The 26,965-nt window shown below is 44.0% G+C and overlaps 1 protein-coding gene across 1 annotated transcript in view; it reads right to left on the minus strand.

Annotated features, from left to right (window-relative positions):
- LOC109878204 (voltage-dependent calcium channel subunit alpha-2/delta-2-like) overlaps window positions 1-26,965 on the minus strand; it is a 274,608-nt gene that overhangs the window by 29,918 nt on the left and 217,725 nt on the right. The window contains 7 exon segments of the mRNA XM_031785639.1: window positions 8,216-8,281; window positions 9,157-9,246; window positions 12,980-13,029; window positions 15,404-15,482; window positions 16,622-16,732; window positions 19,046-19,207; window positions 26,018-26,117. Of these exon segments, the coding sequence (XP_031641499.1) occupies window positions 8,216-8,281; window positions 9,157-9,246; window positions 12,980-13,029; window positions 15,404-15,482; window positions 16,622-16,732; window positions 19,046-19,207; window positions 26,018-26,117 (658 nt within the window).

The raw sequence follows: 26,965 nt of genomic DNA on the forward strand, positions 1-26,965 counted from the left end.
TGCTTACTTACAACTCCTTAACCAACAATGCAGTTCAAGAAATAGAGTTAAGAAAATATTTACTAAATAAACTAAAGTAAAACATAAAATAAAAAGTAACACAATAAAAAAACAATTATGTAAATGATCCGGGTGGCCATTTGATTAATTGTCCAGCAGTCTTATGGCTTGGGGGTAGAAGGTGTTAAGGAGCCTTTTGGACCTAGACTTGGCACTCTGTGCGGTAGCAGAGAGAAGAGTCTATGACTTGGGTGACTGGGCCTCTGACACCGCCTAGTATATAGGTCCTGGATGGCAAGAACCTTGGCCCCAGTGATGTACTGGGATGTACTCACTACCCTCTGTAGCGCCTTACGGTCAGATGCCGAGCAGTTGCCATACCAGGCGCTGATGCAACCGGTCAGGATGCTCTCAATGGTGCAGATGTGGCAGATATTTTATTGCCTACCCTTACCACCTGGGGGCGGCCCATCAGGAAGTCCAGGATCCAGTTGCAAAGGGAGGTGTTTAGTCCCAGGGTACTTAGCTTAGTGATGATATTTGTGGGCACTATTGCGCTGTGCTGTAGTCAATGACAGTATTCTCACATAGGTGTTCCTTTTGTCCAGGTGGGAAATGTCAGTGTGGAGTGCGTTTGAGATTGCGTCATCTGTGGATCTGTTGGGGCGGTATGCGAATTGAAGTGGGTCTAGGGTTTCCAGGATGATGGTGTTGATGTGAGCCATGACCAGCCTTTTAAAGCACTTCATGGCTACCGATATGAGTGCTACAGGGCGGTAGTCATTTAGGCAGGTTCAGTCGCTTTCTTGGGCACTGGGACTATGGTGGTCTGCTTGAAACATGTTGGCATTACAGACTCGGTTAGGGACTGGTTGAAAATGTCAGTGAAGATGCCAGTTGGTCCGCGTATGCTCTGAGTACACATCTTGGTAAACGGTCTGGCCCCGCAGCCTTGTGAATGTTAACTTGTTTCAAGGTTTTGCTCACATCGGCTACGGAGAGCGTTATCACACAGTCGTCCGGAACAGCTGGTGCTTTCATGCATGCTTCAGTGTTGCTTGCCTCGAAGCGAGCATAAAAGGCACTTAGCTCGTCTGGTAGGCTCGCGTCACTGGGCAGCTCGCGGTTTCCCATTGTAGTCCATAATAGTTTGCAAGCCCTGCCACATCCGACAAGCATCAGAGCCCTTGTAGTAGGATCCAATCTTAGTCCTGTATTGATGCTTTACCTGTTTGATGGTTCGTCTGAGGGCATAGAAGAATTTCTTATAAGCGTCCGGATTAGTGTCCCGCTCCTTGAAGGCAGCTCTAGCCTTTAGCTCGGTACGGATGTTGCCTGTAATCCATAGCTTCTGGTTGGGATGTGTACAGTACCAGTCAAAAATCTTGGACACACCTACTAATTTCAGGGTTTCTCTTTATTTTTACTATTTTCTACATTGTAGAATAATTGTGAAGACATCAAAACTATGAAATAACACATAGAATCATGCAGTAACAAAAAAAGTCTTAATTCCTTCATTAAGGATCTTACCCTTTTTTTCTTCAATTTTTGCCTAAAAGGACATACCCAAATCTAACTGCCTGTAGATCAGGACCTGAAGGAAGGATATATGCTTGATACCATTTGAAAGGAAACCCTTTGAAGTCTGTGGAAATGTGAAATTAATGTAGGAGAATATAACACAGATCTGGTAAAAGATAATACAAACGTAAGATAATACAAGCGTTTAAAAAAAAAACATGTTTCATCATCTTTGAAATGCAAGAGAAAGGACATAATATAATATTGCAGTTTGGGCACAATTTCAGATTGATCCAGTGAAGCATTATAATACTGAACAATATTTCGTATCAAGTCTGCCCAAAAGTGCCTGATATAGAGAACATACAAAAATGTTATGGTAATACAACATTAAAGTTTACACACTCCCAGGAATGGATAATTAGCTTATACACTAACTTTCACATCTAGATGGCCTGTGGGACCCTCAGGATTACAAATCAGAGCAAGAACCTGAATGTAAGTACATTATTTACCTTCAGAGGTGAATGTATCAAACCAGTTGCTGTGATAAAAGGTTTTTGTTGTTGTGCACTCAAACAAAAGCATGGTATTCTTTCACTGTTATAGCTACTGTAAATTGGACAGTGTAGTTATATTAGCAAGAATTTAAGCTTTCTGCCCATATAAGACGTGTCTCTGTCCTGGAAAGTTTGCTGTTACTTACAACATCATGCTAATCACATTAGCGCACATTAGCTCAACCGTCCAACGGTATAGGGACACCAATCCCGTAGAGGTTAATTAAACAAATCAAAATCAAAATATATTTTATATTTGTGAGTCTTCAAAGTAGCTACCCTTTTCCTTGATGACAGCTTTGCACACTCTTCGCATTCTCTCAACCAGCTTCATGAGGTATTCACCTGGAATGCATTTCAATTAACAGGTATGCCTTGTTAAAAGTTCATTTGTGGAATTTCTTTCCTTCTTAATGCGTTTGAGCCAATCAGTTGTGTTGTGATTAGATAGGGTTGGTATACAGAAGATAGACTATTTTTGGTAAAAGACCAAGTCCATTTTATGGCAAGAACAGCTCAAATAAGCAAAGAGAAATGACAGTCCATCATTACTTTAAGACATGGTCAGTCAATTTCAAGAACTTTGAAAGTTTCTTCAAGTGCAGTCGCAAAAACCATCAAGCGCCATGATGAAACTGGCTCTCATGAGGACTGCCACAGGAAAGGAAGACCCAGAGTTACCTCTGCGGCAGAGGATAAGTTCATTAAAGTTACCAGTCTCAGAAATTGGCAATTAACTGCACCTCAGACTGCAGCCCAAATAAATTCTTCACAGAGTTCAAGTAACAGACACATCTCAACATCAATTGTTCATAAGAGACTGCGTGAATCAGGCCTTTATGGTCAAATTTCTGCAAAGAAACCACTACTAAAGGACACCAACAAGAAGAAGAGACTTGCTTGGGCCAAGAAACCCGAGCAATGGACATTAGATCAGTGGAAATCTGTGTCCTTTGGTCTGTTCGAGTCCAAATTTGAGATTTTTGGTTCTAACCGCTGTGTCTTTGTGAGACACAGAGTAGCTGAACAGATGATCTCTGCATGTGTGGTTCCCACTGTGAAGTATGGAGGAGGAGGTGTGCTTTGCTGGTAACACTGTCTGTGATTTATTTAGAATTCAAGGCACACTTAACCAGCATGACTACCACAGCATTCTGCAGCGATACGCCATCCCATCTGGTTTGCGCTTAGTGGGACTATCACTTGTTTTCAACAGTACAATGACCCAAAACACACCTCCAGGCTGTGTAAGGGCCATTTTATTACGTTTGCAATCACAACAAATGATCTCCTCAGACCCTAATCAAGGATCATCAAAGGCCATGCAATACATTCTCGGACAACCCAAAGATTCCTAGATGCCCTTGCAGACACCATCCACCTACCCAAGGATGTCAGAGTACAACCATCTGTTAACCACCTAACTGAGAAACTTAATTTAACCTTGAGTAATACTCTAGATGGAGTCGCACCCCTAAAAACTAAAAACATTTATCATAAGAAACTAGCTCCCTGGTATACAGACAATACCCGAGCCCTGAAGCAAGCTTCCAGAAAATTGCAACGACGCGACACCAAACTGGAAGTCTCCCAATTAGCTTGGAAAGACAGTATCGTGCAGTATCTTAGTAGTAGCTTACATGAGCTTGCTCCTATCTATCATTCTGATTTAGTCCTGCCGTACATACCTACATGTACGCTACAGTCACAAGGCGCAGGCCTCCTTATTGCAGGCCTCCTTATTGTCCCTAGAATTTCTAAGCAAACAGCTGGAGGTAGGGCTTTCTCCTATAGAGCTATATTTTTTATGGAATGGTCTGCCTATCCATGTGAGAGAGGTAGACTCAGTCTCGACCTTTAAGTCTTGATTGAATGCTCATCTCTTCAGTAGGTCCTATGATTGAGTGTAGTGTGGCCTAGGGGTGTGAAGGTGAACGGAAAGGCACTGGAGCGACGAACCACCCTTGCTGTCTTCTGCCTGGCCGGTTCCCCTCTCTCCACTGGGATTTTCATGCTCTTCCATGCCGTCCACTTGAGTGGGTTGAGTCTCTGATGTGATCTTTCTGTCCAGGTTGGCGTCCCCCTCGGATTCGTCCCGTGATCTTTGTGGGCTATACTCGGCCTTGTCTCAGGGTAGTAAGCTGGTGGTTGAAGATATTCCTCTAGTGGGGTGGGAGCTGTGCTTTGGCAAAGTGGGTGGGGTTATATCCTGCCTGGTTGGCCCTGTATGGGGGTATTGTCGGACGAGGCCACAGTGTCTCCCGACCCCTCATGTCTCAGCCTCCAGCTGCAATAGTTTGTGTCGGGGGGCTAGGGTCAGTATTTCTCCTGTCTTATCAGGTGTCCTGTGTGAATTTAAGTGTGCTCCCTCTAATTCTCTCTCTCTTTCTCTCTCTTTCTCTTTCTAAGAGGACCTGAGCCATAGAACTATGCCTCAGGACTACCTGGACTGATGACTCCTTGCTGTCCCAATCCACATGGTCATTCTGCTGCTCCAGTTTCAACTGTTCTGCCTGCGGCCTGTTCACCGGAAGTGCTACCTTGTCCCGGACCTGCTGTTTTCGGCCCTCTCTCTCTACCGCAACTGCTGTCTCTAACTATGAATGATCGCCCTATGAAAAGGCAACAGACAATTACCCCTGAGGTGCTGACCTGTTGTACCCTCTACAACCACTGTGATTAATATTATTTGACCATGCTGGTCATCTATGAATGTTTGAACATCTTGGCCATGTTCTGTTATAATCTCCACCCGACACAGCCAGAGGAGGACTGGCCACCCTCAGAGCCTGGTTCCTCTCTAGGTTTCTTCCTAAGTTCCTGCCTTTCTAGGGAGTTTTTCCTAGCCACTGTGCTTCTACATCTGCATTGCTTGCTGTTCGGGTTTTAGGCTGGGTTTTTGTATAGCACTTTGTGACATTGGCTGATGTAAAAAGGGCTTTATAAATACATTTGATTGATTGATTGATATTTGACCAAGGAGAGTGAAGGAGTGCTGCATCAGAGGACCTGACCTTCACAATCACCCAACCTCAACCCAAAGGAGATGGTTTGAGATAAGTTGGACCGGAGAGTGAAGGAAAAGCAGCCAACAAGTGCTCAGCATATGTGCCAACTCCTTCAAGACTGTTGGAAAAGCATTCCTCATGAAACTGGTTTGTTTAACACGTTTGTTTAACACATTTTTGGTTACTACATTATTCCATATACAGTGGGGCAAAAAAGTATTTAGTCAGCCACCAATTGTGCAAGTTCTCCCACTTAAAAATATGATAGAGGCCTGTAATTTTCATCATAGGTACACTTGTAGGTACACAATGTAGAAAATAGTACAAATAAAGAAAAATCCTTGAATGAGTAGGTGTGTCCAAACTTTTGACTGGTACTGTATGTATAATCACTATCGGGAGGACGTCGTCGATGCACTTATTGATGAAGCAGGTGACTGTATACTCCTCAATGCCATTGGATGAATTCTGGAATATATTCCAGTCTTTGCTAGCAAAACAGTCCTGTAGTGAGGCATCTGAGTCATCTGACCACTTCCGTATTAAGCGAGTCACTGATACTTCCTGCTTTAGTTTTTGATTCTAAGCAGGAATCATGAGGATATAATTATGATCAGATTTGCCAAATGGAGGGCGAGGGAGAGCTTTGTATGCATCTCTGTGTGTGGAGTAAAGGTGGTCTAGAGGACTTTTCCTCTGGTTGCACATGTGACATGCTGGTAGAAATGAGGTAAAACGGATTTAAGTTTGCCTGTATAAAAGTCCCCGGCCACTAGGAGCGCCGATTCTGGATTAGTATTTTCTTGTTTGCTTATTTTTATTTTTTTTACCAGTTTATTTAACCAGGTAGGCAAGTTGAGAACAAGTTCTTATTTACAATTGCGACCTGGCCAAGATAAAGCAAAGCAGTTCGAGACATACAACAACAGAGAGTTACACATGGAGTAAAACAAACATACAGTCAATAATACAGTAGAAACAAGTCTATATACGATGTGAGCAAATAAGGTGAGATAAGGGAGGTAAAGGCAAAAAAAGGCCATGGTGGCAAAGTAAATACAATATAGCAAGTAAAACACTGGAATGGTAGATTTGCAGTGGAAGAATATGGCATTGTATAGCTCGTTGAGTGTGGTCTTAGTGCCAGCATCAGTTTGTGGTGGTAAATAAACGGCTATGAAAATATAGATGAAAACTCTCTTGATAGTGTGGTCTACAGTTTATCATGAGGTACTCTACCTCAGGCGAGCAAAATACCTCGTAACTTCCTTAATATTAGACATAGCGCAGCAGCTGTTATTGACAAATAGACACACACCCCCCACCCCTTGTCTTACCAGATGTAGCTGTTCTGTCCTGCCGATGCATGGAAAACCCAGCCAACTGTATATTATCTGTGATGTCAATCAGCCACAACTCGGTGAAACATCAGATATAAAAAAAAATGATGTCCTGTTGGTAAGATAGTCTCGAACGGATATCATCTAGTTTATTCTCCAGTGATTGCAAGTTGGCCAATAGAACGGATGATAAAAGGGGGTTACCCACTCGCTAATAAATTCTCGCAAGGCACCCCAGTCTCCGCCCCCTATATTTACGTATTTTCTTCATGCAAATGACAGGGATTTGGGCCTGGTCTCAGAGAAGCAGTATATCCTTTGTGTCGGACTCATAAAAAAAAAAAATCTTTGTCCAGTTCGAGGTGAGTAATCGCTCTTCTGATATCCAGAAGCTCTTTTCGACCATAGGAGACGGTAGCAGCAACATTATGTACAAAATAAGTTACAAACAATGTGAAAAAAACACACAAAATAGCACAGTTGTTAAGAGTCCGTAAAACGGCAGCCATCCCCTCCGGTACCATTGTCCTAATGTTATGTGTGATTATCTCAAGAGTCAATATTTTCCATTCGATTTGAATAGTTGATTCAATGGGAGCTAACAAACAGAAGATGTACATGTGCAGTACACTGAAGCCTGATTCACAATACAGGGAGCCAAACCAAACCGAGCTGTACTGGGTTGGCCTGGTGATGCATCCACCATAGTTGCTGGAACCATGCTCGAAAGAAAACATTCAAGCCAGCACTACCCAGCTAGCACATTTGGTTCCTTGGAAGTTTTGGGAATGTACGTTTTTGGTTTCCCATTGGTTCTAGGAACTAAGCCATGAGTTTCCTGACTGGTAAAACAGAACGGAGGTGAAAATGTCACCTGTTCTGGGAACATACATTTTTAAGTTGCAGGGAGATTCTGAGAACCTTTTACTATGGTTCCCTGAAAGTTATATAGTTTATTTGGAGGTTTTTGAATAACTTCCTTGAAACTTTCACTGAATGTTTCAATAAGTATTTTAAAAACACTGCTAGCTTAGTTGAACTGTTTTCAACTCCAAGCACAGATAAGACACATGGACATTTATTATAGGCATTAATCATGCAAACACATACATTTTTTTATTAGTGAGATTCAAACCTACGACCTTCTGTTCTCTATCCACGGAATTAGTCCACTGCGCCACCACAATGTTTTTTAACAAAGCTTTTTAGTTTATTAAAAAAGACCCCATTTCTATTTAACTAGGCAAGTCAGTTATTAAGAACAAATTCCTATTTACAATGACAGCCTAGGAACAGTGGGTTAACTGCCTTCTTCAGGGGTAGAAGGTTGTATGCTAAATAACCACTGGACAACCACACTCTCACCAAGCTCTAAAAAAAATATGGTTCTCAAAGCTGCTGGGCCTGTTGCTACCTCAGGGGGTCAGTGTTGCCCTGCGGTCGGTCGGTGCACCAGGATGGTAGGATGCCATTAGACATGACTGATGGCCAACATTAGGGAGTTATAGACACAGAAGGGACTGTTGTGCAGTCAGGATTCCTGTTGTTTTACAATGATGCAAATCAGTTTGCTCTGAAATGGGAAATCTGTATCTAAGTTATGGCTCAGTACCGATGCAATATCTGTTTATGTATTGATTCTGTGTTCCTCAAAGAGCCACAGAAGACAGAAATACTTTTACTAATGGCCCTGAGACCATTTGAAAATGAACTGTGCAATAACAAGTCTATTCATTTGTTAATCAGTGTAAACCCTGAGCTTCATGCTCCTGCTGATATTTACCTGAGAATTTGCATCAGCGGTGAGGTTGAAGACTGGCATGGTCCCAGTTATGACCAGACCCAGACCCTGAACACACAAACATCAACGTCTCAGTATATGGGACTTCAGAAGGTTGTGTTAGCATCTATATAATGTTTTAAACATTTTTATCACTTTCCTGATATCCAATTGGTAGTTACAGTCTTGTCTCATCGCTGCAACTCCCGCATGGACTCGGCAAAGGTTGAGAGCCGTGCGTCTTCCGAAACACAACCCAACCAAGGCATTCTGTTTCTTGACACAATGCCCACCCAGAAGCCAGCCTCACCAATCAGAGGAAACACTGTACACCTGGTGACCGTGTCAACATGCACTGCACCCGCCCCCCCACAGGAGTCACTAGTGCGCGATGGGACAAGGACATCCCTGCCAGCCAAACCCTCCCCAACACGGACGACACTGGGCCAATTGTGCGCCGCCCCATGTGTCTCCCGGTTGCAAACCCAGAATCCCTAGTGGCACAGCTAGCACTGCAGTGCCTTAGACCACTGCACCACTCAGGAGGCCTTATATAATGTTTTTCATCTAAAACATAGCTATGTTATAGGTAGGACTCAAAGTAGAAGTTTGTAAGCAACTAATTCTAAAGGGTTTCAGTTTTTGGCTAGTCCCGGGTAAACTGCATTACAATGGTTTTAGTATTAAAACAGAAATGAATGAAATCAAATTAAATCTAATTTTATTTGTCACATGCGCCGAATACAGCAGGTGTAGAAGGGAAATGCCTACTTACAAGCCCTTAAACAACAATGCAGTTTTAAGAAAAAAAAGTGAAACAGTAAAATAACAATCAAAAAAGCTATATATAGCAATAATAGATAATAAACAGATAGATAATACAGTACATTACAGTAACGTGACACTTGTGTAGCTACTCATCAGTGGGATAGTTTGTGGCTTACCAGAGCATCCTGGTAGACATTGGTCCATTGGACCTGCTTGGCCTTGGGCCCAGCCAGCACCATGGGCCGACCCAGCACATCCAGGTACTCCTGAGACAAGGAGGAGAACACACACATCAGAGAAATGACAAACACACACACACACACACACACACCATATATTGCTTTATAAACTGGGTGGTTAGAACCCTGAATTGATTGGCTGACAGCCGTAGTATATCAGACCGTATAGCATATACTTATAAGTCATCTCAGTGTCATAAACCTGAGGGCCAACAGTAGAAGCAGCCCAGGCCTGAGAAGCAGTAAAGCTTGTGGACAGTCTTTAGACATTTAGGGCCATTATTCATCAATATGAAGCAGCTACTAAAAACACATTAGGAGCGTCAGAGGCACGTGGCACAAGCATGCCAATCTCCCACTGTTTCTCTGTGTTAACCACAGCAGTGTGACAACACCTCTCTGTGTTAACCACAGCAGTGTACAGTATAAACACCTCTCTGTGTTAACCACAGTAGTGTATAAAAACCTCTCTGTGTTAACCACAGCAGTGTGACAACACCTCTCTGTGTTAACCACAGCAGTGTACAGTATAAACACCTCTCTGTGTTAACCACAGTAGTGTATAAAAACCTCTCTGTGTTAACCACAGCAGTGTGACAACACCTCTCTGTGTTAACCACAGCAGTGTACAGTATAAACACCTCTCTGTGTTAACCACAGTAGTGTATAAAAACCTCTCTGTGTTAACCACAGTAGTGTTTAAACACCTCTCTGTGTTAACCATAGTAGTGTATAAAAACCTCTCTGTGTTAACCACAGTAGTGTTTAAACACCTCTCTGTGTTAACCATAGTAGTGTATAAAAACCTCTCTATGTTAACCACAGTAGTGTATAAACACCTCTCTATGTTAACCACAGCAGTGTATAAAAACCTCTCTATGTTAACCACAGCAGTGTATAAACACCTCTCTGTGTTAACCACAGTCGTGTATAAAAACCTCTCTGTGTTAACCACAGTAGTGTATAAAAACCTCTCTGTGTTAACCACAGTAGTGTTTAAACACCTCTCTGTGTTAACCATAGTAGTGTATAAACACCTCTCTATGTTAACCACAGTAGTGTATAAACACCTCTCTATGTTAACCACAGCAGTGTATAAAAACCTCTCTATGTTAACCACAGCAGTGTATAAACACCTCTCTGTGTTAACCACAGTAGTGTATAAAAACCTCTCTGTGTTAACCACAGCAGTGTATAAACACCTCTCTATGTTAACCACAGTAGTGTACAGTATAAGCATCTCTCTGTGTTAACCACAGTAGTCCACAGTATAAACCACAGCAGTAGGTACATTTTATCGATTCAAAATGTCAAAGATGTTTTTGGAATAATTTGTTGATCCATGGAATGCTGTTATTGGGTATTGGGGGAAATCAGCGACTGTGCGACAGGGATCAGATCGCCCAAATCTGATAAGGAAACCTTCGGACCTTGGGAGTTTGATCCTAGATGTCAGTGGAACGTCTTAGTCCCTGCTGTTTCTGTTCAAATTGATCATCAGAAAACAACAGGCTTTGGTGACCGCTTCACCAACTCCAATATATCTCAATTGTGGGTGAGGAATTCAGGAAGATCCAATCCTAATCAAACTAAAGATCTAGGTAGTTAAACTGTGCTGATCACGTGTACAAAATAGAGAGTTAAAGCCAATTCACGCTTGATCCGAAAATGTGGTCTAAGGCACTGTATGGAGGGTGTGACGAAATTGCGGAGCCTCTGGAGGCACGCAGAGGCCAAATCGAGCCCTGTACCGGGTTGCGGTGCGCCTCCCAAATGTAGAGGCTCCATATATCTCCGCATTGACATGATTGGTTGACGGTAGGTGAGGGAGGTCCTGTATAAACACAAACTCACTTCCTTGACAACTTCCTTCACAACAGCTCTGCGCTGCTCCACGAAGTGCAAAAAGTACAGTATGAATGCCCTGAATTCTGCTGAGACTGTATTACTGTAAATGTTGCAGGGCCAATGCTGACGTCGGATTGACCATGCAGCACCTTTTACTATGCAAAAGAGGTCTTATTCACATCGTCAGTAAATAATGCCCCTTTTACATAATGGTATATTCGATCATAGCACCACTTGAACCCTAACCATAACAGTCCTATGTATCCATCTTACACTCAAGGAGGGTCGCCCAGTGTGAACACACACAGAACAGTGCTGTTTTAGTGTTGTGCCTTGTGACCGTTTGTTATTCATGGCCTGAACACTGAGGTGCTGACAGGCGTAACCTATTCTATTATCATCTCACTAAAACTCTCGTTTAACGCTCTCGCCACAGGGAGATATTTCATCAGGATGATGACAGGCAGACCTTTTCACAGGATATAGGGGAAATGTTACACCTGACTAGAACAATTTAGCGAACATAAAAGTCAGCCAGCAAAAAGGCTGAGGAGGTCCAAGGGAAACAGAGCCACAGGTAGGTAGAGGCCAGGGTCCAGGGTCCAGGGTCCAGGGTCCAGGGTCCAGGGTCCAGGGTCCAGCGTCCAAGCTTACCGTTGCTACAACCAGGGACTACTTTACATGCCTGGCCCAGGCCAACACACTAGCATCCTGTCTGTTTGTCCAGCTACACTGTGAAACACAGGCTGCATCAGCTATGTGTTACTAAGTACACTGCAATTCAGGCTGCATCAGCTATGTGTGTGTGTGGGGGGGTAGTGTAATGGAGGGACTAGAGGAGGGGTGGATTAGGCAACACAGCAGATCTGAAAGCCTCTCCCTGTGACTTCCTCTCTATTCTTCTAGAAGACAGAAGTGAGCTCTATCTCTCCCTGTGACTTCCTCTCTATTCTTCTAGAATACAGAAGTGAGCTCTATCTATCCCTCTGACTTCCTCTCTATTCTTCTAGAAGACAGAAGTGAGCTATATCTCTCCCTGGACTTCCTCTCTATTCTACTAGAAGACAGAAGTGAGCTCTATCTCTCCCTGGACTTCTTCTCTATTCTTCTAGAATACAGAAGTGAGCTCTATCTCTCCCTGGACTTCTTCTCTATTCTTCTAGAAGACAGAAGTGAGCTCTATCTCTCCCTGGACTTCTTCTCTATTCTACTAGAAGACAGAAGTGAGCTATATCTCTCCCTGGACTTCCTCTCTATTCTTCCAGAAGACAAAAGTGAGCTCTATCTCTCCCTGTGACTTCCTCTCTATTCTTCCAGAAGACAGAAGTGAGCTATATCTCTCCCTGTGACTTCCTCTCTATTCTACTAGAAGACAGAAGTGAGTTCTATCTCTCCCTGTGACTTCATCTCTATTCTACTAGAAGACAGAAGTGAGCTATATCTCTCCCTGTGACTTCCTCTCTATTCTACTAGAAGACAGAAGTGAGTTCTATCTCTCCCTGTGACTTCCTCTCTATTCTACTAGTAGACAGAAGTGAGTTCTATCTCTTCCTGTGACTTCATCTCTATTCTACTAGAAGACAGAAGTGAGCTCTATCTCTCCCTGTGACTTCCTCTCTATTCTTCCAGAAGACAGAAGTGAGCTCTATCTCTCCCTGTGATTTCCTCTCTATTCTTCCAGAAGACAGAAGTGAGCTCTATCTCTCCCTGTGACTTCCTCTCTATTGCTCTTTCCAAGCCTCCTTGTGTCATTTTGTAATGGGAATATTTAAAGGTATTATCTACATGTACATAATTATCTTTAAAGAGAGTAATGAACTCAACATGACCTAGAAAACACACCCTGAAGTTACAGTAAAGATTCACACAAATGCACACATACTGTACATACACTGAAGGAAGGATATATCACCTGTGTGTTAATTCTGATGGCTCCAATGGATGGAATCTCATAGTAGAATCCTGAAGATCAAAGTGAGAGAATCTGTTCAGTGGATACACAGTGATAATAACCAACAACATGGAGCTGTTCTGTTGTGGTGTGTATTGTAAAGGTAAAATTGCTATGCATATGTGAAATAACACAACAGCCCAGCGAAGTCTCATCATCTCAAGCTATTAGAGGAAATGTAGTGCTATGATTTTAACATGTCTCCTCAGCAGAATGCTGATTGTTCTCTATGGGGACATTGCATTTAGTGCCCATTACGTGTGTTGGCCATTTTGTCATTTGCTGCAGATAGGTGTGTTTGTGTGTGTGGTATGTGTGTGTGTGTGTGTGTGTGTGTGTGTGTGTGTGTGTGTGTGTGTGTGTGTGTGTGTGTGTGTGTGTGTGTGTGTGTGTGTGCGTGCGTGCGTGTGTGCGTGCGTGCGTGTGTGCATGTGGTGTGTGTGTGTGTGTGTGTGTGGTATGTGTGTACATGTGGTGTGTGTGTGTGCACGCGTACGCATGTATACATGTGTGTGTGTACTGTTTGATTTCAATTAAGGTGCTATGGGGAAACAATTGGCCATTGACCTCCAGTCTCATCATCATTTTACTGCAGGATGTCAATGTAATGTATGTTAGGGCTCATTGAGGATGCTGCTGATGTACCCCAGGCAGAACAGGACTGCTGATTAGGGATGGAAGAGAGGAGAGACACACTCACTCTGGGTCAATAACTGCTGCCGTTCCCCAAGTTATTAAAGCACAGAGTGTTTATACAAAGAGCCGCGAAATGGAGACAACATCCCCAGAATGTTAAGAGACCAGAATGCCTGCCGTTTTTTAATAAACACACGCTTGCACTCGCGCGCACACTTCCTATGACTGTTCAGAACAGTAGCTCCTTCCTTTGCTTAGTATTTTTGGCTGCCTACCAGAGACTGTGACACCTCCAGTTGTAGGGTAGAACATGACAATAGGAATGAGGAGAGGAACCAACACAGAAACTAAAGAGCATGGACCAGAGGTCTACACCAAGGTCTTCAGCCACCGGAGAGAGGAGAAAGTTCAGCTCATAGTGAGACAGAGCGGGGGTAGGTTCAACTGAAGAAGGGATTGCAGCACAAGCCAAGTGAGACAACAGTAAGGCTAGTCAAGAGGGAGCTGGGTATGTAATGTGTTTGTGAGGCAGATTTATGTGTGTGTGTAAGTGTGTGTTCTGGGTGAGAAGGTTCGGCTCAACATGTGTCTCTGTTTGTGTGTGATACCGAAGAAGAGCAATAAGCAAGGTGTTGTACGACCACATGTCAAAGGACAGCTCCACAGAGGAGAATACCTCAATAAGCATTGTCATAGTTTGGCATTGGCTTTGGTGCCATGCTAATGATTAGAGTGAGTGGCATGTTGGCACAGGGGAGTAATCCTGGACTTCCCCCATGCCGCCTGCCTGCGTGAGAGGTGGTAGCTATGGTTATCACCACACAGCCAGGCTCCACCCGATAATGAATTACAACTTGTGGGGAGGGAGGCACTTCTGAAGCACTCTGAAGGCTCCACTGGAAATGAACTAATTAGCGTTCTTTAGGAGGGATGCTTCTTGTGATGGGAAGAAGGGAGAGCTCGTCGTATTAGAGAAACGTTGAGACAGTGAGAAATCAAACAACAGAGAGAGAGAGAGAGAGAGAGAGAGAGAGCGAGAGAGAGAGAGAGGAGAGAAAGAGAGAGAGAGGGAGAGAGAGAGAGACAGAGAGAGAGAGAGAGGGGAGAGAGAGAGAGGAGAGAAAGAGAGAGAGAGAGGAGAGAAAGAGAGAGAGAGGGAGAGAGAGAGAGACAGAGAGAGAGAGAGAGGGGAGAGAGAGAGAGGAGAGAAAGAGAGAGAGAGAGGAGAGAAAGAGAGAGGAGAGAGAGAGAGAGAGAGAGAGAGAGAGAGAGGAGAGAAAGAGAGAGAGAGAGGAGAGAAAGAGAGAGGAGAGAGAGAGAGAGAGAGAGAGAGAGAGAGGAGAGAAAGAGAGAGAGAGAGAGAGAGGGAGAGAGAGAGAGGAGAGAGAGAGAGAGAGAGAGAGAGAAATTTGGTTAAAAAAATAGTGAAACAGAGAGAACATAAAAGTGGAATTGTACATTGGTTATGGTTCAGAGTGGGCATGAGGTCATGAGGTCATGGGGTCATGAGGACTAATGGAGGAAAGGAGGATAGCTTAGTCATCTAGGTTGTGGACAGCTGGGCAGTTTGTTTGGAGTTTGGTTATATGATGACATAATAATATCACATATTTTCTGGTTTCTGTTTGCTAGACATGGGGAGTGTTGATAGGCCGCAGAAGGAGCTTCTGTTCTCCTCTATCTATGACCGTAGATGTAAAGTCTCTCTCCATGTCACTACACTTTACAGGCACAACCCTCTCTACTCACCTTTGTTGGCACAAGCTATCCACTGCAAGGGGGTGACATCATAGTTGTGCTGCCCAACTGAAAAGGTAAATACTCTAATCTGGAAGGTGAGGAGATAGTGGGCAGAGAGAAAAGCTGAGATCAGTAGAATCAACATTCTTCTCGCACAGTGAGAAAGCAAAATGGCAGCAGCATTTCAAAGCCATCTGAGCGAGGATGAAGAGAAAAAAAGAAGGAGAGGGAGAAAGAGAGTGAGTGAGTGCACGTGTTGGCTGTAATTTCATGGGTTCTGATAATAAGTGGCTAATTAGTCAGCAGGTCAGAGCTGTTAACACCAGCAGCAAGACAAGAAAAGAGACAGAGAGAGAGATAACAGGGAGAGAGAGAGAGAGAGAGAGAGAGAGAGAGAGAGAGAGAGAGAGAGAGAGAGAGAGAGAGAGAGAGAGAGAGAGAGAGAGAGAGAGAGAGAGAGAGAGATGACAGGGAGGGACGAGAGAGAGAGAGACGGAGAGAGAGATGACAGGGAGGGGGAGAGAGAGAGAGAGAGAGAGAGAGGTGAGTGAGAGAGAGAGAGAGAGAGATGACAAGGGAGGAAGAGAGCGGAGAGAGAGAGATGACAGGGAGGAAGAGAGAGAGAGAGAGAGAGAGAGAGAGAGAGAGAGAGAGGAGAGAGAGAGAGAGAGAGAGAGATGACAGGAGGACGAGAGAGAGAGAACGGAGAGAGAGATGACAGGGAGGGGGAGAGAGAGAGAGAGTGAGTGAGAAGAGAGAGAGAGATGACAGGGAGGAAGAGAGAGAGAGAGAGAGAGAGAGAGAGAGAGAGAGAGAGAGAGAGAGAGAGAGAGAGAGAGAGAGGAGAGAGATGACAGGGGATGGAGAGAGAGAGAGAGAGAGAGAGAGAGAGAGAGAGAGAGAGAGAGAAGAGAGAGAGAGAGAGAGAGAGAGAGCGGGAGAGAGAGAGGGAAAAAAGCCAACGTGTAGGAAAAAAGGATCTGAGCAGACACCCATAAGGCTGGATCTATGTCCAAGGATGAAACTTTTGGAATCATTAAGATTCTCACCAAAAGAAAGGCAATTGCTGTTGATAAATATAGCATTTCTTTGATAAGGATAAGGGATGAGAGAGAGAGAGAGAAGAGAGAGTACAGACTGGTTCATCAACTCTTAAACATGCATGGACTGATTCATTAGGAGACTAGGATTGATGAATAGATAATTGGTTTTTGGGGACAGACTCACTGTTTTGTTGGGCCAGTTGTACTTCTCAAAGATGTCCTGTGCACGATCCTCTCCTCCATCTGTAAACATCATTATCATCTTATTGCAGCCCGCCCTTGGGGCGCCGGTATCCTGTGGAACAGAGAGCGAGAGATGGAGAGGTTGAGAGAAAGGGAGAGGGAGAGGAAGAGGGAGAGGGAGAGATACAGAGACAAATACAAAGAGAGAGTGATTAGAGAGAGAGAGAGAGAGAGAGAGAGAGAGAGAGAGAGAGAGAGAGTGAAGGAGAGCGAGAGTGGGAAGGAAAGGGAGAGGGAGATAGAAAGAGAGAAAGAGATACAGAGATACAGAGAGAGATACAAATAGAGAGTGATTAGTGAGAGCGGGGGGAAACAGTCAGGAAAAGGAAGAGGACACAAACTATATAGACATTATAAAGTATAGCTTCTCCATCCAGGTAATCACAAAAACATGGTGTCTTGTTCATCACAAGAGAAAAGAATGCTTGAGCAAAGTCTGGCTTCCAGTTCGCCTTCGAACAGCTGTAGAGTCTATGTTCTAATATGTTAGCTAATGGGTAACCTGCAAGTACAGTGCACAATACATCCACATATATGGGATTGAAGTGTACATATCTCTTTCTGTGTAGGGTAATTTATCCTGTGCTGTTGGTTGAATGTGTTCTGTGGCCAGGCATTGGTTAAATGTGTTCTGTGGCCAGGTGTTGGTTAAATGTGTTCTGTGGCCAGGTGTTGGTTAAATGTGTTCCGTGGCCAGGCGTTGGTTGAATGTGTTCCGTGGCCAGGCATTGGTTAAATGTGTTCTGTGGCCAGGCGTTGGTTGAATATGTTCTGTGGCCAGGCGTTAGTTAAATGTGTTCTGTGGCCAGGCGTTAGTTAAATGTGTTCTGTGGCCAGGTGTTGGTTAAATGTGTTCCGTGGCCAGGTGTTGGTTAGATGTGTTCCGTGGCCAGGCATAAGTTAAATGTGTTCCGTGGCCAGGTGTTGGTTAAATGTGTTCCGTGGTCAGGCGTCGGTTAAATGTGTTCCGTGGCCAGGTGTTGGTTAAATGTGTTCCGTGGCCAGGTGTTGGTTAAATGTGTTCCGTGGCCAGTTGTTGGTTAGATGTGTTCCGTGGTTGGGTGTTGGTTAACTAGGCTGGGCTAGACTGGGCTAGGCTGGGCTAGGCTGGGCTATAGGCTGGGCTAGGCTGGGCTATAGGCTGGGCTATAGACTGGGCTATAGGCTGGGCTAGACTGGGCTAGGCTGGGCTATAAGCTGGGCTAGGTTGGGCTATAGGCTGGGCTAGGCTGGGCTATAGGCTGGGTTGTAGGCTGGGTTGTAGGCTGGGCTAGGCTGGAGTAGACTGGGATATAGGCTGGCCTATAGGCTGGGCTAGACTGGGCTATAGGCTGGGCTAGGCTGGGGTATAGGCTGGGCTATAGGCTGGGCTAGACTGGGCTATAGGCTGGGCTATAGGCTGGGCTAGGCTGGGGTATAGGCTGGGCTATAGACTGGGCTTTAGGTTGGGTTGTAGGCTGGGCTAGGCAAGGCTGGGCTAGGCTGGGCTAGGCTGGGCTATAGGCTGGGCAATAGGCTGGTCTATGCTGGGCTAGACTAGTGGTGCGGGGCGGCAGGGTAGCCTAGTGGTTAGAGAGTTGGACTAGTAACCGGAAGGTTGCAAGTTCAAACCCCCGAGCTGACAAGGTCTAGCCAGCACAGCCAGCGACAGCACATCTGTCGTTCTGCCCCTGAACAGGCAGTTAACCCACTGTTCCTAGGCCGTCATTGAAAATAAGAATTTGTTCTTAACTGATCTTGCCTAGTTAAATAAAGGTAAAATAAAAAAAGACTGGGCTATAGGCTGGGTTGTAAGCTGGGCTAGGCAAGGCTGGGCGCTTGGCTTTGTGCCTCTCGGCCCACGAGAAGAATATAAAGTGTCTGTGGCTGATCTTTCTCTCATCAATCATCCCATCAGAGCCCATAAGGTAAGCCTCCTATAATATATAGGAGTATAGAGAGCTGAGCTGAGCTGAGCTGAGGCAGCACCTGTGTAGACAGACAGACAGACAGACAGACTTACAGCAATGCCTGCCTGGTTGCCTCCCTGCTGCACACACACACAGGGACCTCTGCTGTGCTGTGCTGGCTAGCCCTAAACGCCACCATCGCCATCATCCCACTGCAGTGGCAGTTCCTAATCCGACTGACTGACTAACTAGTGGCCCCTTTGGGCTCCATTCAGATGAGGCATAATCCTCTGATTGTCTAAAGAGTGGCTTGGTAGCACAGGGTCAATTCCAATGTCAATTCCAATGTCAATTGGGATGTCAGTATGCTAATTAGCATGTCTTATACCATGGGCATTTCATGGAAGACCTAACCTAACCTATCACCCTGAAATAAACCCAGAAGAGCGTGACTGACTGCTGGCTCTTAGTCTTACATTGAGTAGCTGTTCGAAGGCGAACTGGAAGCCAGACTTGTAGTCAGTGGTTCCTTTGGCTTGCATGTGCATGATAGACTCCTTGAAGATCTTCTTGTTTCTCATGTTGGCCTGGACCAAGGTCTTAAAACAGGGGACGACAGCATCAGCCTTCTCGTTAAACTGTGGGGTGGGAGGGGGAGAGACAGATAACAATGAATAGCAGTGACCACGCTGCTCGCTCGTTGGCATTGAGGGCGACTCCATCTGCAGTGTGTTGGGATGAGGAGGGGGATGTGGGTTGCTTTGTGCCACTCTGGCAATAAACATTGATAATTACAGCTTTCCATACAAAGAACAGGTGCACCTGGAATTCCAATGTAAACCAAGAACAAAGGAAAAACACCCAGCCAAGGTAATGTCATCTAGATCTCATCTCCTCTGATAAATTAAAATGAGTCCCGGGCTGTGTGTTTGTCTGTGTGTGTGTTTTTGACAGACAGAGAGGTAAACAGTGAGCAGTGTGTCTATATGTGATTAGCATCGAACAGCAATGTCTGTAATGTCAGGTTTTTAATGGCCTTTCTTCTTGAAAGTCAACTTTAAATTCTGTTGACATTTTGAAGACAGAATGATGGCATAAAATACGTTAAACATTTGGTGCATGAAAATCTGACATTTCCTTCTGTTCGTGCAGTTTGATATTTACAGTTTATTGGTAAAAAAATTGAAAAATAACACGAACTATGGTATTCCTTGTCACAGATTATGATCTCGTAACAAAATGACAAGAACACAATGTAATGGTTCCGTTGAAGGTTATACTGTATTGGAAAACAGAAGAGTTTGTTGAATCAGATTAAGATAGAAGAGTTGCATTACAAAACACTATATATCCTAGGTGAGACAACCACATATCACAGTCAAATATACAAGATACGAACATTCAATTCCGGCTAAAACAATGGATAAATAGCGTTTTGCAAACAAAAAAACAATTTTCATACACATCTAAAATCTATGAAGGTACCCATAATCAACCACTTCTGATGAGAAAACACAAATGTGAATAATTGGTGGATATAGCGTTTTGGAAATAAACTTTTCAGTAGTTGTGCTTGTAACAGGGCAGTGGAAGGCATTTCGGCCAGCAGCATACCACCCTGCATACCACTGCTGGCTTGCTTCTGAAGCTAAGCAGGGTTGGTCCTGGTCAGTCCCTGGATTGGAGACCAGATGCTGCTGGAAGTGGTGTTGGAGGGCCAGTAGGAGGCACTCTTTTCTCTGGTCTAAAAAATATCCCAATGCCCCAGGGCAGTGATTGACACTGCCCTGTGTAGGGTGCTGTCTTTTGGATGGGTGTTTAAACTGGTGTCCTGACTCTGTGAGGGCATTAAAGGTCCCATGGCACTTATTGTAAGAGTAGGGGTGTTAACCCTGGTGTCCTGGCTGAATTCCCAATCTGCCCTCAACCTATTCATGGTTACCTAATTAATCCCCAGTTTACAATTGGCTCTTTCCTCTCCCCTGTAACTATTCCCCAGGTTGTTGCTGTAAATGAGAATGTGTTCTCAGTCAATTTATTTAGTAAATAACAATAATGGGAATATTTGACTGATCAAATGCATGAGTTTGAATTACAATTGTATTACTGTAACAACAATGATTACTGTTGGTGTCTACAGACCAACAACCATTTTCTTTCCTTCCTACTTCCAGAGCTCTTCATTTCTTTAAAGAGGGGGAAATCAGCCTCGTTCCCACCCAAATTATCACGCTAATTTCTGCCTCTTAGAGCTGGGATTTAGAAACATACACTGACTAAGACCACTGGATTATGGAGGATTAACCACCCAAGTCTCTAAACAGGGCTACCCCGCCAGTGTGTGTGTGTGGGAGTGCGGGCGTGCAAATGCGTGCAAGTGTAGGCTACCCATGTATGCAGTGAGTCAGATAATGCAGCAAGGCAGGGAGACTGTTGGTGAGATAAAGACAGCACAATCACACATGGACTGGGGGTTGCAACATTGTGGGATTATAACCATGTGGGAAAGTTATAGTTTTTACAGTATATGTAGCTATGCATACATTCCTGCAAACCGGGAACATTCCCAGAACAGTGGAGGTATATTACAAGAGATAGGTTCCTAAAACACAAAATATGCTCAGTTGTGCTCAGTCATACAATGTTTAAAGTAGGTTGCACAGGACATTCCGTTAATGTTGTAAGAATGAAATAAGTCAGTTTGTATGATGTTCATAGTATATTTGTTGAAGGTTTTACACAATTCTCCATTGATGTTCACGCAATAAGCATTTGACCTTGTCATGGAGTTCCTCAGAACATTTCAAGAACATTTTATATTTAAGTTTTACCACAACATTCTCAGCATGCAAATGAAATCAGATGTTCTTCTCCACATTTACTGGAAATTCTCATTTGAGGACTGTATTGTTGGTCATATAGAGACACATGGCATTTTGGTTTCATTCTAAGGACATTTGAACAGCATTTAATCATACAAACACAAATCATATTTTACTATATAAAAATACTTTGTGTAAAAATGTACCAGTCAACTTTAAGAAACACACCCAATATAATTTCTACTTTGGAGACGCTTGATATGTTCCCCCTGGCTTATTTTTCATGATCCTAGATCAGCACTTATAGTCTTGGATACCTTGTAAACATGGACCCAGAGGTACGCAGCATATAAAGAGGAAGAGGGGAAGTGATGGTGACTAACCCAGTTAACCGTTAGTTATGTCTAAGAAGGTTTAAAAGGAAGCATGGAATTCCTGATTGACCATACAGCCATGGCTACATTACATTTATTTATTGAACTAAGCAAGTCAGTTAAGAACAAATTCTTATTTACAATGACAGCCTAGGAAGTGGGTTAACTGCCTTGTTCAGGGGCAGAAGACCAGATTTTTACCTTGTCAGCTCAGAGATTTGATGTAGCAACCTTTCGGTCACTGGCCAAATGCTCTACCCACTAGGATACCTGCCACCCCATATTTATATACTGACATAAGAGCGCTTCCCAGGTGACGCAGAGGTGACCTGGTGACCTGGTTTGGGAACCAAACCGTGCAGGTTCAAACCCACATGGGCAGATTGTCATCATATGAAGTGTAAAACATATGGTTGTATTTGTTGGATTGAATGCTGTTCACATGTCCGGTGAAGGAAAATAACATTCCAGGTGTGTCTTGTTCATTTGTGGCATTTCTTTCCTTCTTAATGCATTTGAGCCAGTCAGTTGTGTTATGACAAGGTAGTGGTGGTATACAGAAGATAGCCCTATTAGGTAAAAGACCGAGTGCTATGATGAAACTGGCTCTCATGAGGACCGCCACAGGAAAGGAATATCCAGAGTTACCTCTGCTGCAGAGGATAAGTTAATTAGAGTTAACTGCACCTCAGATTGCAAGATTAATGGGAACTCCTTCAAGACTGTTGGAAAAGCCTTCCAGTAGACGCTAGTTGAGAGAATGCCAATCGTGTGCAAACTGTCATCAAGGCAAAGGCCTACCTTGATGAATCACAAATATAAAATATATTTTGATTTGTTTAACACTTTTTTGGTTACTACATGATTCCATATGTGTTATTTCATAGTTTTGATGTCTTCACTACTATTTTACAACGTCGAAAATGGTAAAAATAAAGAAAAACCCTTGACTGGTACTGTAGTATTTTGTAAATGTTCTGAAGACCTCCATGACAAGGTCAAATGTATATTGCGTGAATATGAATGGAATATTATGTTAAACCTAAAACAAATATGGTGCTCTCATGCATGGTTCATAAAACTCACTTATTTCATTCTTACAACATTAAATCAAATCGAATCGACTCAAATTGTATTTGTCACTCGCAGCGAATACAACAGGTGTAGACATTACCATGAAATGCTTACTTACAAGTCCTTTCCCAACAATACAGAGTTAAAAGGGAATAACAATTAGCACCATTTAAAAAAGGAAATAGTAACACAATAAAATAACAATAACAAAGCGATATACAAAGAGTCAATGTACAGGGGTACGAGATAGTTGAGGTAATTGAGGTAATATGTACATGTAGGTAAGTGTAAAAGTGACTAGGCAATCAGGTAAAAACAGAGTAGTAGCAGCATATGTGAAGAGTGTGAAAGAGTATGAAAGTGTGTGTGTGTGTGTGTGGAATCAATATGGATGTGTGTGTGTTTTGTGTGTTGAACATATGTAGTGTGTGTGCGTGTGTGTGTGTGTGTGGTAGTGTCAGTGTAGTATGTGTGAGTGTGTGGGTAGAGTCCAGTGAGTGTGCATAGAGCCAGTGCAAGAGAGTCAGTGCAGAAAAAGGGGGTCCATACAAATAGTCTTGGTAGGCATTTGATTAACTGTTCAGCAGTCTAATGACTTTGGGGTAAAAGCTGTTCAGGAGCCTTTTGATCCTTACTTGGCACTCCGATACCGCTTGCGAGAGAACAGTCTATGACTTGGTTGGCTGGAGTCTTTGACAATTGTTAGGGTCTTCATCTGACACCACCTGGTATATAGGTCCTGGATGTCAGGGGGCTCAGCCCCAGTGATGTGCTGGGCCGTACACACTACTCTCTGTAACACCTTACGGTCGGATGCCAAGCAGTTTCCATACCAAGCGGTGATACAGCCAGTCGAGATGCTCTCAATTGTGCAGCTATAGAACTGATTGAGGATCTGAGGGCCAGGCCAAATCTTTTCAGCCCCCTGGGGAAGAGGCATTGTCGTGCCTTCTTCACAACCGTGTAGGTTTATTTGGACCATGATAGGTCCTTAGTGTTGTGGACACGAGGAACTTGAAGCTCTCGACCCACTTCACTACAGCTCTGTCGATGTGGATGAGGGTGTGCTCGGCCCTCCGTTTCATGTAGGCCACAATCAGTTCCTTTGTCTTGCTGACGTTGATGGAGAGGTTGTTGTCCTGGCAGTGTCTGACCTCCTCGCCTTCGGCTGTCTCATCGTCGACAATGGTCAGGCCTGCCACCGTCGTGTCGTCTGCAAGCTTAATGAGGGTGTTGGAGTCATGCACGGTCACCCACACAGTCGTGGGGGAACAGAGAGTACAGGAGGGGACTAAGCACTCACTACCGAAGGGCCAATGTGTTGAGGGTCAGCGTGGCAGATGTGTTGTTGGCTACCCTCACAACCTGGGGGACGGCGCGTCAGGAAGTCCAGGATCCAGTTGCAGAGGGAAGTGTTTAGTCCCAGGGTCCTTAGCTTAGTGATGAGCTTGGAGGGCACTATGGATGTTGAATGCTGAGCTGTAGTCAATGAACAGCATTTTCTGACATAGGTGTTCCTCTTGTCCAGGTGGGAAAGGGCAGTGTGGTGTGCAATAGAGATTGGGTCATGGAATGGGTCCATAGTGTATGAGATGATGATGTTGATGTGAGCCTTTCAAAGCATTTGAAAGGCTACAGATGTGAGTGCTACGCGGCGATAGTCATTTAGACCGGTTACCTTGGGATCTTGGGCACAGGGACTATGGTGGTCTGCTTGAAAAATGTAGGCATTACAGACTGGGTCAGGGAGAGGTTGAATGTCAGTGAAGACACTTGAGTAGACATCCTTGTAATCCGTCCGGCCCTGCGGCCTTGTAAATGTTAACCTGTTTAAAGGTCTTACTCGTATCGGTTACGGAGAGCGTGATCATACAGTCGTTCAGAACAGCTGGTGCTCTCATGCATGGTTCTGTGTTGCATTAAGGGAATGTCCTGTGGAACTTAAACATTGTATGAATGTCATCACAACTGAGCATATTTTGTGTTTTAGGGTCCTATCTCTTGTAATGTACCCACACTGTTCCCACAACCAAATCAAATGTTATTGGAACCTTTACAGAGCTCAGAAAGGCTGTTCTGGGAACGTTCTTGCAACATAAAAGGAATGTTTTGTGCACCCTGATACAAACATTATCTGACTGTCAGCTTGGACAGTTTTAGTGTTTTGGGAACCTAATCTGACATATGGAATTGATTTTCTGACATGGTCATATTGTGGATAATTTACATATTGATTTAGAATTTTAGGTATGACAAAATATTAAAACAAACTATTTGATAAAATATTTGTTTTGGCCTTTACTACTAAAGCCCATAGGAACACATTGAATCCCATTCAGAAATGGCAAAAAGAACAGTCAAAAAATGTATTATAAGAAACAAGGCTTGGAAGTGTCTGTCCTTTATTACTTTGATAACATGTCTTAAGACCTGCTTAAAACACATGAATAATGGTCTATATTCAATTCATTTATTCAAATAGACCCACCTCGGCCCATGTCTACTCCCACTCGGCATGTTCACGGGAGATATGAAAGGCTGATCCCGGCAAGAACGTGGCAATAATGGGACCGTATGAATTGGATTCTAAAAAACATTGGCAGATGTATTGTTCCCACAATCTAAATAAACTTTCTGGGAACCTTTAAAAAACATATTAAATATGTTCTGGGAACGTCAGGTGAATGTTTTTTGTATCCTAAAAGAAACCTTGTAGAATCATCCACACAACTGGACAGTTTTTGTGCTTTGGGAACATATTGTTTGTGATGTCCCCACACTGTTCTCAATAGACTGTTCTCACAACCTAATGAAACATTCTCGGGAACCTTTAAAGAACAGATTAAATGTGTTCTGGGAATGTTTTTGTAACATCAGGTGAATGATTATCACAACAACAGGGTCCAGTTTTTGTGTTATGAGAACATTTGCAGCGACCTAACGTATGTTCTGGGAACTTTCACAGAAACAATTTTGGTTTGCTGGGATGTGACTATGTGATAGGAACCTGGGTGAACGTTTGCTCATGACCACATCACCATATCCATATAATATGTTTATACTGCATTGGAGGTGTTAACCATGTTATTACATTTCGCATATTGAAGAGAAACCAGACCTTTATCAGAGATATGACAGAACCGTTCTATCCATCACCTTATCAGAGGAGGATACTCACCCTGGCTACATTCACATAGTCGTCATCTGACAGAGTGTCTAGCATCTCCATGACCGACGTCTTCATCAGTTTCAGAGTGAGTCCACTGACACTGCCACTCCTACAGGCACAACGCAACACACAACCATCAGCGCATTGAGCCATACAGTTCAACCTAAACGGCTCCATCTTAAAACCTCATCCAGACAATATGGTACAGCCACAGGAGATTCTACAGTGACGGTCCCTTTGCTTCTGTATACTGTGATGAGTGTTTATAGGTTGGCGGTCTGGCAAGAGGACACATCCATCCTCTCATTCCTCTCATGACCCAATCACAGTCGATATCGTCATGCATTCACAATGATCATCTTCATATTGTACCTCTTAGACATGTATATAATAGCAAGAGATATGTGGAGATTATTATGATTGAGAGGGAACTCTCAATTCTCTGTATACCAACAGGTGGCACTAGAGACCTTTACTGTTCCTGCTAAAATGCCACCGGTGGGGGTGGGGAAGACATGAGGGAGCAGAGAGGACAGGAGGGGGGAGAGAGGACAGGAGGGAGGAGATAGGGAAAAGGAGGGGGGAGAGGGAGAAGGAGGAAGGAGAGAGGGAGGCGGGAGGAGAGAGGCAAAAGGAGGATCGAGAGAGGGAGGAGGAGTAGGAAGGAGAGGGAGGGAGGGAGGGAGGGGTAGGGAGGAGAGAGGGAGGAGGAGGGAGGAGAGAGGGAGAAGGAGGGGGAGGGAGGGAGGAGGAGTAGGAAGGAGAGAGAGGGAGGAGGAGGGAGGAGAAATGGAGAAGGAGGGAGGAGAGAGGGAGGGAGAATGGGGAGGGAGAAGGAGGGAAGAGAAATGGGAAGGAGAGAAAGGGGAGAAGGAGGGAGAATGGGGAGGGAGAAGGAGGGAAGAGAAATGGGAAGGAGAGAAAGGAGAGAAGGAGAAGGAAAGCTTGACAAAGAAA

This window comes from Oncorhynchus kisutch, linkage group LG1 (assembly GCF_002021735.2).
Source record: "Oncorhynchus kisutch isolate 150728-3 linkage group LG1, Okis_V2, whole genome shotgun sequence".
Taxonomy (NCBI): Eukaryota; Metazoa; Chordata; class Actinopteri; order Salmoniformes; family Salmonidae; genus Oncorhynchus; species Oncorhynchus kisutch.